Source organism: Trichechus manatus, unplaced genomic scaffold, assembly GCF_000243295.1.
Source record: "Trichechus manatus latirostris isolate Lorelei unplaced genomic scaffold, TriManLat1.0 scaffold00022, whole genome shotgun sequence".
NCBI classification, from domain to species: Eukaryota; Metazoa; Chordata; class Mammalia; order Sirenia; family Trichechidae; genus Trichechus; species Trichechus manatus.
The window spans coordinates 11,889,680-11,901,454 of NW_004443958.1; the positions used below are offsets into that span (position 1 = coordinate 11,889,680).

At 39.3% G+C, this 11,775-nt stretch overlaps 1 protein-coding gene across 1 annotated transcript in view; it reads left to right on the forward strand.

Moving 5' to 3' along the window:
- FER1L6 (fer-1 like family member 6) overlaps positions 1–8,314 on the forward strand; it is a 120,591-nt gene extending 112,277 nt beyond the window's left edge. The window contains exons 39-40 of the mRNA XM_004372991.1: positions 6,530–6,630; positions 8,020–8,314. Coding sequence (XP_004373048.1) covers positions 6,530–6,630; positions 8,020–8,203 — 285 coding nt within the window. The 3' untranslated portion in view covers positions 8,204–8,314. The remainder of the gene's footprint in view (positions 1–6,529; positions 6,631–8,019) is intronic.
- Positions 8,315–11,775: the final 3,461 nt, after the last annotated feature.

The window sequence follows — 11,775 nt, forward strand, 5'->3', positions numbered from 1 at the left end:
AGGACACAGTCCAGTCTTGTAGATCAGGTCCTGCCTTACTAACACAACTGCCACCCATCCTCCCTCATTAACATCATAGAGGCAGGTTTACAAGATACAGGAAAATCACACAGTACCAGGAATCATGGCCTGGCCAAATTGATACACACATTTTTTGGGGGACATAATTCAAACCATGACGTTAGGAGAAATGTGTTTCAAGGTTGTACCCTTTCACCATACTTATTCAATCTGTATGCTGAGCAAATAATCTGAGAAGATGGATTATATGAAGAAGAATGAGACATCAGGATTGGAGGAAGACTCATCAACAACCTGTGTTATGGAGATGACACAACCTTGCTTGCTGAAAAGTGAAGAGGACTTGAAGCACTTGCTGATGAAGATCAAAGACCACAGCCTTCAATATGGATTACACCTCAACATTAAGACAACAAAAATCCTCATAACTGGACCAATAAGCAACATCATGATAAACGGAGGAAATATTGAAGCTTTCAAGGATTTCGATTTACTTGGACCCACAATCAACACCTGCGGAAGCAGCAGTCAAGAAATCAAATGACGTGTTACATTGGGCAAATCTGCTGCAAAAGACCTCTTTAAAGTGTTGAAAAGCAAAGATGTCACTTTGAGGACTAAACACTGTGGTATTTTCAATTGCCTCATGTGCTTGCACAAGCTGGATGATGAATAAGGAAGATCGGAGAAGAATTGATGCATTTGAATTATGGTGTTGGTGAAGAATATTGAATATACTATGGACTGCCACCAGAAGAACGAACAAGTCTGTCTCGAAAGAAATACAGCCAGAATGCTCCTTAGAAGCAACGATGGCGAGACTTTGGCTCACATACTTTGGACTTGCTATCAGGAGGGACCAGTCCCTGGACATCACGCTTGGTAAAGTAGAGGATCTGAGGAAAAGAGGAAGACCCTCAATGAGATGGACTGACACAGTGGCTGCAACAATGGGCTTAAACATATCAGCAATTGTTAGGATGGTGCAGGATCAGGCAGAGTTTCATTCTGTTGTACATAGGGTCTCTATGAGTAGGGATTGACTTAAAGGCACCTAACAACTACAACAAGCCTGGGATATTTCATTGTGACAAATAGGACAATTTGAACATCCAAAGAATAATTACTGTGCTTTTTGCACAAATCAAACCTGTTTTTGAATTATTTCCTTAATTTAGCTACTCAGAAGTAGAATTCCTAGGTGCAGAGTATGACTATATAAGGTCTGCTTATGCATACAAAAATTCCTTTTCCTAAAAGATTTTACCACCGTGCATTCCCACTGTTAATGCATGAGAATGTGCTGTCTCAGACCAGGGAGGGTTTGTCCTAGGGCAGAATTAATTTCATATGGTTGCTTCCCGTTTCTTCACATTTTTTGCCTATGGAACTCTGGGTGTGTGGGACAACTTTCTGTTCATGACATACTGATGAAGGATAACAGCTACCATTTTTTACAACTATTGCGATGTAATAAGCAGTAATTATTGCTGCAGAAGGTGTGTCTGTTCTGAGCACGTCACTTCACAGCCTCCTCAGGCATCCACTAGTGAGGTTGGAAGCCCATAAATAGCATATACAGCACACAAATCCAGAGTTGGTTTGTGTGTGTGTGTTTGTGTATGTGTGTGTGTAGTTAAAAATCATATATGTAACAAAACATTTGCCAATTCAATAATGTTTACTTATATAATTCGGAGACATTGCTTGTGTTCCTCATGTTGTACAACCATTATCCTTTTTCCAATTCTTATTAACAGAAACTCAGTGTCCCCTAAGCAGTGACTCCCCCTTTCCCTCTCCCTCCCACTCCTGGTGCCCACTAATAAACTTTATTCTCTATACAGTTGCCTATTTCATCTAAGTGAGATTAGTCAGTATTTGTCCTTTTGTGACAGACTTATTTCAGTCAGCATAAGCCACGACCTTTCCTTATCATTTTCTTCCCCCCCTGCAGAGGTCATTATGTTAACAGATAGTCTCTGAACTGTCGACTTTTTTTCCTAGCTTTGATTTAAAACTACCCTTGGAGGATATTATTAGTTTAAAATCTCCACTTGGTGCAAGGCTGAATACTAATGATTGAAACAGGACATAATGCTCTGTGGGGAGAGGTGAGGGTGAGGAGCCATTATCTATCAGGACGTGTCAGTAAACACCATTCCGCCTGCTGCCTCTGTGACACCGATAAACAGTCCCGACCACTCAAGCAGGGCATGACGCTCTGGCAAGGCACCTCATGATGGTAACTTGATGATGTCTGTACTAGGGCAGAATTAATTTCATATTCTTGCCTGTTTTTCTTCGCATTTTTTTCCCCTGTGGGAGTCTGAATCCGTGGGACTTCTCTGGGTATTTTCGGTATGGGCAGATGTTTGCCATTAAACTACATGTTTCCATTCATGACATAGTGTTGTTGTTAGGTGCCGTTGAGTTGGTTCCAATTCATAGCGACTCCATGTGCAATGGAATGAACCACTGCCTGGTTCTGCGCCGTCCTCACAATCGTTGTTATGTTTGAGCCCATTGTTGCAGCCACTGTATCAATCTATCTCATTGAGAGTCTTCCTCTTTTTTGCTGACCCTCTACTTTACCAAACATAATGTCCTTCTCCTGGGACTGGTCCCTCCTGATGACCAAAGTACATGAGGCAAAGTCTTGCTGTCCTCACTTCTAAGGAGCATTCTGGCTGTATTTCTTCCAAGACAGATGTTTCATTCTTCTGGCAGTCCATGGTATATTCAGTATTCTTCACTGTCAGGGATTGAATTATGTTCCCCCAAAATATGTGTCGATTTGGCTGGGCCATGATTCCCAGTATTGTGTGATTGTCCTCCATTTTGTTATCTGATGTGATTTTCCTATGCGTTGTAAATCCTACCTCTATGATGTTAATGAGGCAAGATTAGAGGCAGTTACGTTAATGAGGCAGGACTCAATCTACAAGATTAGATTGTGTCTTAAATCAATCTTTTTTGAGATATAAAAGATAGAAGCAAGCAGAAAGACAGGGGGCAGCCTCATACCACCAAGAAACAAGAGCCAGGAGAATAGCATGTCGTTTGGACCAGGAGTCCCTGTGCTGAGAAGCTCCTTGACAGGGGAAGATTGATGACAAGGACAGAGAGAGAAAGCCTTCCCCTGAGGCTGGCATCCTGAATTCAGACTTCTAGCCTCCTAGACTATGAGAGAATAAACTTCTGTTTTTTAAAGCCATCCACTTGTGATATTTCCGTTATAACAGCACTAGATAACTAAGACATTCACCAACACCATGATTCAAAGGCATCAGTTCGTCTTACGTCTTCTTTATTCATTGTCCAGCTTTCACATGCATGTGAGGTGATTGAAAATACCATGGTTTGGGTCAGGCGCACCTTAGTCCTCAAAGTGACATCTTTGCTTTTTAGCACTTGAAAGAGGTCTTTTGCAGCAGATTTGCCCAATGCAATATGTCATTTGATTCCTTGATTGCTGCTTCCATGGGCGCTGATTGTGGATCCAAGTAAAATGAAATCCTCGACAACTTCAATATTTTCTCCGTTTATGACATAATGTTGAAGGATAAAAATTATCATTTTTTTAAGGATGAGCTATCTACCAGGTACCAGGTGAAACACTGTATATATGTTGTCTCAGTCATCTAGTGCTGCTATAACAGAAATACCGCAAGTGGATGGCTTTAACAAAGAGAAATTTATTCTCTCACAGTCTAGTAGGCTACAAGTCTAAATTCAGGGCATCAGCTCCGGGGGAAGGATTTCTCTCTCTGTCGGCTCTGGAGAAAGGTCCTTGTGATGCATCAGTCTTCCCTGGGCCTGGGAGCATCTCAGCGCAGGAACCTCAGGTCCAAAGGATGCGCTCTGCTCCCGGCACTGTTTTCTTAGTGGTATGAGGTCCCCATGTGTCTCTGCTCGCTTTTCTCTTTTATATCTCAAAAGAGATTGGCTTAAGACACTATCCAACCTTGTATACCTCATCAATATAGTTGCCGCTAATCCATTTTATTAGATCATAGTGATTGAGTTTACAACACATAAGGAAATCACATCAGATTACAGAATGGGACACAATCATACAATACTGGGAATCATGCCCCAGTCAAGTTGACAGACATTTTTAGGGGGCACAATTCAATCCATGACATTTGTTATTTCATTTATTCCTCAAAGCAACCTTCTGGGGTACATGCTATTAATATCCCCAGAGGGGGCAGGTAACTAACCCATGGTCGCACACCTAGTAAATAGTAGAGCCTGGTTTCAAATGCAGATCTGTTGCACCAAATCCTATTTACTCAATCTTATGCTATGCTGTGCTGTGCTATACTCTTCCTTAAGCTACTCAAGGCCAGCCCTTAGACAGCGATCAAAAGCACATGCTAATACCAGAGCCATAGCAACATTATAAAATTCCTCTTAAACATTTCAGAAAAGGCACGTTTATTCATTGCTAAATAAGTAGTCTACTTCTTCCACAAAAAGGGGCCAGCTGGGCATATAAAGTAGCAGAGAAATGAAATTTGGTTTCAGAGGACTGGTTACAAACCCTAGTTTTATAACCCAAGTTAGTAAATGTCACCAAGCCTCAGTTTCCTCAGCTGTAAAATGGGAATAAAAACTGTCTACTTTGTAGGGTTGTTGAAAGGTTTCAATGGAATAATGTACAGGTAGTCCCCAATTTATGACAGGGTTCTGTTCCCACAACTCCATCGTAAGTTGGTTCTGACATACGTTGAATATCTCTTTTTTTTTTAGTTTTCATAGCCTGCTATACAGCAGTGTTTTGCACAGTAAATCATAACGTTGAACATCTGCAACTGAACATCTGAGAATGATAATATCAGCAAATTATGAGCTGCAACGTTGTATGTAGTACATATTACTAATGATAAGATATACAAAAAAAAAAACAAAAACAGATGGTCGTAAGTAAGGCTCGTCCTAACTCAAATACATCATAAGTCAGGGCCTCCCTGTATGTGAGGATTGTAATATGATTTTTCTAGCCCTTCCTTTCTCTCTCTCTCCCTCTTTTTCTTACCTTACCCTCCCTCTCTCCCTCTCTCTCTTCCATTCTTCTGTCCATCCATCCATCTAGTTCTATCAATATTTCTCCACTCTTTAGTTGTCATTCTTCTGTTAAGATGAGATTTTCTTTATCAATTAGAAATAAATTACAACCCCCTCCCCAAAAAAGACATAAGTACTTAATTATCTTCCTTAACTACCAATTTTCAGAATAAAAAAATGAAAAATAATCAACTTTCAGAATAAAAATTGGTATAATAGGCATTTCCAATGGTGGCAAATGAGTTTTCCCCTTGGATTTGTTGTTGTTGGTATCACTATGGACTCATGAGTTTTTAACAATATGTTTCCTAGTTCTGTGCACTGAAAGACCAGAAGTAAAATCACCTCAGTACAGACAATACCCCTAGCACCTAGATCTTGGTTTTGAAACACCATTTCCTGCTAAAAGAAACCAGGGATGTTTGGAGAAGTGGCTGACTCCAGGTCTAGGGCAGAAAATACAAGATAAACCTGGGACATCTCATTGTGACAAATAGGACAATCTGAGCATCCAAAGAATAATGACTGTGCTTTGCCGTAGACATTTTCCTGAATTTTGGATTACTCCCTTAATTTATCTACCCAGAAGTAGAATTCCTAGTTGCACAAAACAAAGAGAGGCAGGAAGAGAGAGTATCTCCTCCACCAAGAATGTGAGCTCCAAGAGATTGAGAATCCTGTTTTTCTTAATAATCATTAAGTCCCCAGTGCCTAGAACAGTGCCTGGCATACAGAGAACCCTCAAATAATAATGAATGAATGAATGCAAATGACTCTTATCTTTTGTGGAGGTTCTGTCTCATCCTTCAATAACCCAAGGCTTACACCATTGCCAGTAACTTTGGCATGGTGCTCTGAAGAACACGTTACTCACACTTATCAAATCAGAAGGACTGTTTCTTATTGAGAAGAGAAGGGTATGCTAGAATAAATGGATAATTCTAAAACAGTTATTGGAGATAATGAAAAAGAATGAAAGGATGACAGAAAAGCCATTCTGCAAATGAAGGGCCATGCCAACTAACTTCCTCTCGAGAATCACTGACAGACAGGGAAAAAAGCAGACTCAAAAGGGTCCTGCCACTCAAGTACTTAGTCCCTTTCTAATGACTATTAAGTTTCTGTAATTAATATTATCTCTTCAGATAGTAAATGATTTCAGGCAAAACAGTTCATGTGACTGAGGTATATGTGTGTCTGCGTGTCCATGTCGGCCCCTCTCCTTTCACAATTTCATCATTTCAGGAGTTTGATTGTTCATTGTACAAATGGCTTCTCTCAGGACTGAAAAGACAACAATATTTCTCAAAATAAAGCAGCAGGATAGTCAAAATATTTCCTGGCATTCCTCAACATGTTACCACTTCTCCTAGGTGGCTGGCCTTCCCCCAAGAGGTCTTTCTGACTAGAAACTAAAGCTTTCTTCTCTCTGCAGGGCAAGGTTGAAGCTGAGTTTCACCTAGTTACAGCAGAAGAAGCCAAGAAACATCCTGTGGGAAAAGCCAGAAAGGAACCAGAACCTCTAGCCAAACCCAAGTGAGTGGAGTCGTGAACAAGAGCGTCGGAAATGGGAAAGGCCCTTTGAGGGCCACGTGGGCATTCATCTAGAGGGTCCCTCTGGGGAAAACCTAGAAGTGAGGCAGTCAATAGGTGCCACCTAATCTACGCAGCTTTTTGTTTCTATAATTGAAAAACATTTTTAAACAAATTTCAGAATGTTTGGCAAATGATTGGGGAGCTTATCTATGATACTACTACATAAGCTTTTCTAGAATAATTTCACATATATTCTTTTCTAGTCATTTTTCATGTGAATATAAATTTTACATGAATATTTCTCTTATTCTCTAATTACACTAATTAAAATTATCTTAATATTATTCAAATTTTTCCTGCAAAGTTTTGCTTTGTTGCCATAGTTATCATAATTAGAATTTTTAATGACTGGAATATTTCATTTTATGATGTTCCATAATTGACTTGGTTACCCTCTCCCCCACAACTGAACATTTAATCTACTTTTTTCTATTATTATTATATGATGTACATATTTTCCCTTTTTAAATAATTACTTTAAAATAAATACCCAGAAGTAGAATTATTGAAAGATACAGTTACCCTATTCAATTCAATCTATGCTATATATCAATTAAAAAGTGGATAGATAGGGAAGTAGGTAGGTAGGTGGATAGATGGATAGATGGGCATATGGACAGATAGACAGACAGACAGATGGATAGATAGATATAAAATATGTATACAAAATGACTCTTTCAATTGTATTTGTCCTATCCCCTTCGAGACTCCAAATGTCTCAAGATGAGAGTCATGTCTCCATACCTACATTGCATCTATCATAGTGTTAGGGACATAATGCGTGCTTAATTATTCATTAAGTCATAATTATTTATTAATCCCTTACCATATGTACCTAGCACTAAAAAAGACACATCGAAGAACAAAAAAAACATATAAGACGTAAGCTCTGCCTTCCAGGAGCTTTTGATCTGTTTAGGGAAAAATAACACAGAGACTCATAAAATAGTTATCAGAGTCTAGAAGACAAATAAGTTAGGTTCCAAGAGCAGGTAAGTCAAGTGTGATAGGTGAGATAGGAATTCAGGGTGAGGGGAATCATTATGAACTGGGTGGTCAAGAGGCTTCATGGAAAAGGTAGCGGGAGGTCAGGCCTCTGACTGGGCTCTAACTAGGCTCTTACCCTGCTCCAGACCAATCTTGAAAATGATACAGGAATCATTATTGTTCCAAACGTGAGATTGTTCTGCTTCAGGCAGCATGGTCTTCTTCTCCCATTCCCAGGGGTCTCCTGTGGACCCCCACAAAGTGGGGTCAGAAATATTCCCTGAGTCTTGAGGCCTCTAAATGTTAACTTCCCTGACTGATTTTCTCATGCTTCCCCCTCAGCCGTCCAAATACCTCCTTCTCCTGGTTGATGAACCCCTTCAAGTGCTTGTACCACCTCATCTGGAAGAATTACAAAAAGTACATCATCATCGGCTTCATTTTGATCATCCTCATCATCTTCCTGGTCCTCTTCATCTATACCTTGCCAGGAGCCATCAGCCGAAGGATCGTTGTGGGGTCATAAAGGACTGTAGAAGTCCTCAAACCCCTTTTTCCTCATTCCTCTCTTCTTCTTCATCTGCAAACACCTAAAAGCAAGTACTGTGAGCGGGAGCTGCACTGGGCACTAAGGGGATAGATTCAAAGGGCCTAGAACTGGTCCCTATGTCTAAAGACAGATCAGCTCTTCCTGGAGGAGATAGAGAAGAAGTATTCCCTCCCTACCCCAACCCCTGACACCACCATTCAAATTTGAAAGCCTTAATTCACATTTTTGCCCTTAGGCAGTGTGAAATAATAACTCCTTCCTCTCAAGGTAACCAATGGTGACCTCAAGTTGACTTGGGTAAATTTTTCTTTATGTAATTGGTTTTATTCTGAGAAATTTGAGTCTGACATTTTATTAGAAATACTTTTTTTAAAAATAAAATTGTATAGCAAATAGACTGAAAACATTTTAGCAAATCACTAGATACTTAACCTGTCCCACATCTTAACCATGTTTAATCTTTACAGTTTGCAGAACACTCTTATTCAGGCTGTGTAAGTGCATGGAGCAAACTTCGTATAAATCACCTAAAATACCTCATTGCTGAAAGTCCCATCTACAGAGACAACATATTGGTGGTATTCTACCAAAGTCGACATTTGTAGAGTATGTTTAATAGTAGTAGTGAATTCTGGGGAAACCCATTTTGATTTAGGCTCTATGGCAATTTTGAAGTGGGAATTTTACAATATATTGTAAGATATATGAAATACGATTGTGTGTGTGTCTCCATGCTACCAGTAGGAATTCTCTTTAGCCAGATATAGAGGCCCCACCCAGTACAGCATTCCCATAGACCATGATATGAATGGCCACCCCTGACGCTATTCAGCACTTAACCTGCTGCCATATGTGGTAGGCCCCAGCATGAGTTGCAAGGACAAATTAATTTCAAAAGCAGTCTTAGAAACAATATCCTACACCCTTGCCATAAGAGGCTGGGATTTCTTGAAATAAAACCTTCTAGTCTTCAAGTAACACAATCTAGATCTGCCTCCTGCAAGGGCAGGGAGTTTAAGTGAGGGGCTGGTTTTCTCAGTTAAAATAAGAAAACAAAGGAATTTCTGGAATGTTTAGTGTCAATTCCAAGATAGACTCTTTGGCCTCATTAATAAATATGGCAGCCATTTCTTCTATCATCAAGCGCCATTCAGTGATGGAGGGGACACTGGGTTGGAGTTCCCCTCTTGGCACCAAAATCACCAGGGCTTCTACTTTTTTGGCTAGCCTTGCACAAATATAACTCTTCCAAAGTGACAGATATTTACTTCCACATGGAAATTCCTTGTCGGATGTTTCTGATTCATCAAAGAAAGACTGAAGCATGTTCTTTGTGGTTTTAGACTCAGTGCTGTTCATTAGATTCTGGCCCCAGATGCTCACTGCCGTGTAACTGTCCTGCCCTCTGTAACCAAATGCTCAGTTTTAGAACAGAGCATTTACTGCATTGGCAATGCTTCCTTGTGGGATTGGCTACATGAACTATGGATCATTCTTATTAAGGACTAATGCACAGCCATCAATACTAATGTCAAAAAATACTTGATGGCATGGAATATATATATTGAATACATTTTCGGTAAAAAAGAACACGTAGATTAGGAAAACTGTGTGTGCAGTATGACGTAAAGATAAAGAATAGATATGTGCATTGAAAAAATGTCTGGAGGGATACCCCTAAATATTAATAATGAGTATCTTTAAGTGGTAATGTCATTTCTTTTCGTTCTTGTTTTTCTCTTTTTCCTAAAACTTCTGAAATAAGTGTATTATTTTTAATGTAAAAGGTTTAATAAATGAATATAATTTTATGTGTGTTCATTCATTTAAAAACATCTGTTGTGTCTCCTATGTACTGGGCAAAGGGGATATAACAGATATAAAATAAACATGGCCCCTGCTGCCATGGATTTTGCATTCTAGTGGTTCCCTAAGATATTGTTTTACCTTCAAATTGTGTTTCATGGATGAGGTTTAAGAGTAAGCACAGACAGCTGAGGCTCAGAAACATCTCATTTATTAAGTGGTGGAGACAGGATTCAAAACCATAATTTATTTTAAACTCTATAGCCTAGTATTGGGCATAGTTCAATGTTCTCCTTTAATTGGGATGTCATCCAGCTAAAATAAAGTGGGAAACATGGAAAGAGTCCTGAGAAAATTGATAAGAATAAGATTTAAAAATATGAATCAAGAGACAAAGCTTTAGGATTTGGAATGATTTTGGCCTAGATATGGAGCTTTGACAGGAGCCCTGGTGGTGCAGTGGTTAAAGCGCTTGGCTGCTAACAAAAAGGTCGGAGGTTTGAACCCACCAGCTGCTCTGTGGGAGGAAGATGTGGCAGTCTACTTCCCTAAAGATTTACAGCCTTGGAAACCCTATGGGGAAGTTCTACTCTGTCCTGTAGAGTCACTGTGAGCCGGAATCAACTTGACAGCAGAGGGTTTGGTGTTTTGGTTTTATGGAGCTTTGACAATTGGTAAGTATGTGAAGTGATACCAGTATTTGCTGGTAAGTGCTGGATTTTTATTTTCATTAAAGGAAAGAAACTAAAAAACAATTAAAAAAAAAAAAAGAATAAGCACAGCTTACCTCGTGGTGTTGTTTACAAAGGAAAAGAATAGCATTATTCCAGGATAAATTTGGAATTATACCCTCTGCTGGATTCCAGACCAAAAAAATAAAAAGATATCTAAACTCTTGACAAAACAATGCACATTGTTCAATCCACAATAAAGCCAAAAAAACCAAACCCGTTGCTGTTGAGTCGATTCCAACTAATAGCAACCCTATAGGACAGAGTAGAATTGCTCCGTAGAGTTTCCAAGGAGTGTCTGGTGGATTTGAACTGCCAACCTTTTGGTTAGCAGCCATAGCACTTAACCACTATGGCACCAGGGTTTCCAAACCCACAATAAGAACGGCAAAAAATCTAAAAATCCTTCTAGGTTAAGTAGAGCTCATCAACTTTCCTTTGCTGTCAAAAGATGTTGAAATGCTGAAAAGCCTTTAGCAGAGGTATATAAAACACTTACGTCAGATGGCGTCGTAAGGCAGGTGTGAGAAGAACTGGTAATTTTGAAAACAGCTCTGTCTGGTGTTCTATACATAGCATATCACTTATGGTCTGTCCTGAATGTAAAAAAATAGTAATAACGTTTTAGGCCTCACTGTGCAGCCCTGTTCCTAAAAATGTTACAGTTTAAAAATAAAAAAGGCAGAAAGTCCATTTCCCAAGAAATTGTCATGAGTTCCCTACCTGTGTTCTTAAAAATATTAAATGAAATTTGTTCATTTAACAGTTCAGAGTTTTTCTTACAGTTTAAATCTGTTTCAGGGTGGTTTAGCTTTTTTTTTTTTTTTTTTTTTACAACATTTGAATGCTTTTCCCCAAACAAAACAAAACAAAATTAATACCAGCAACAACAACAACAAAACCACCCCACAGGACAATATATCCAATTCTGTGTCTCTAGTTGAGACATTTGGTACCTTCCTTTCGCTTTCCCTTGTAAGACACACAAATGGAAACTATAGAATTGGTTTC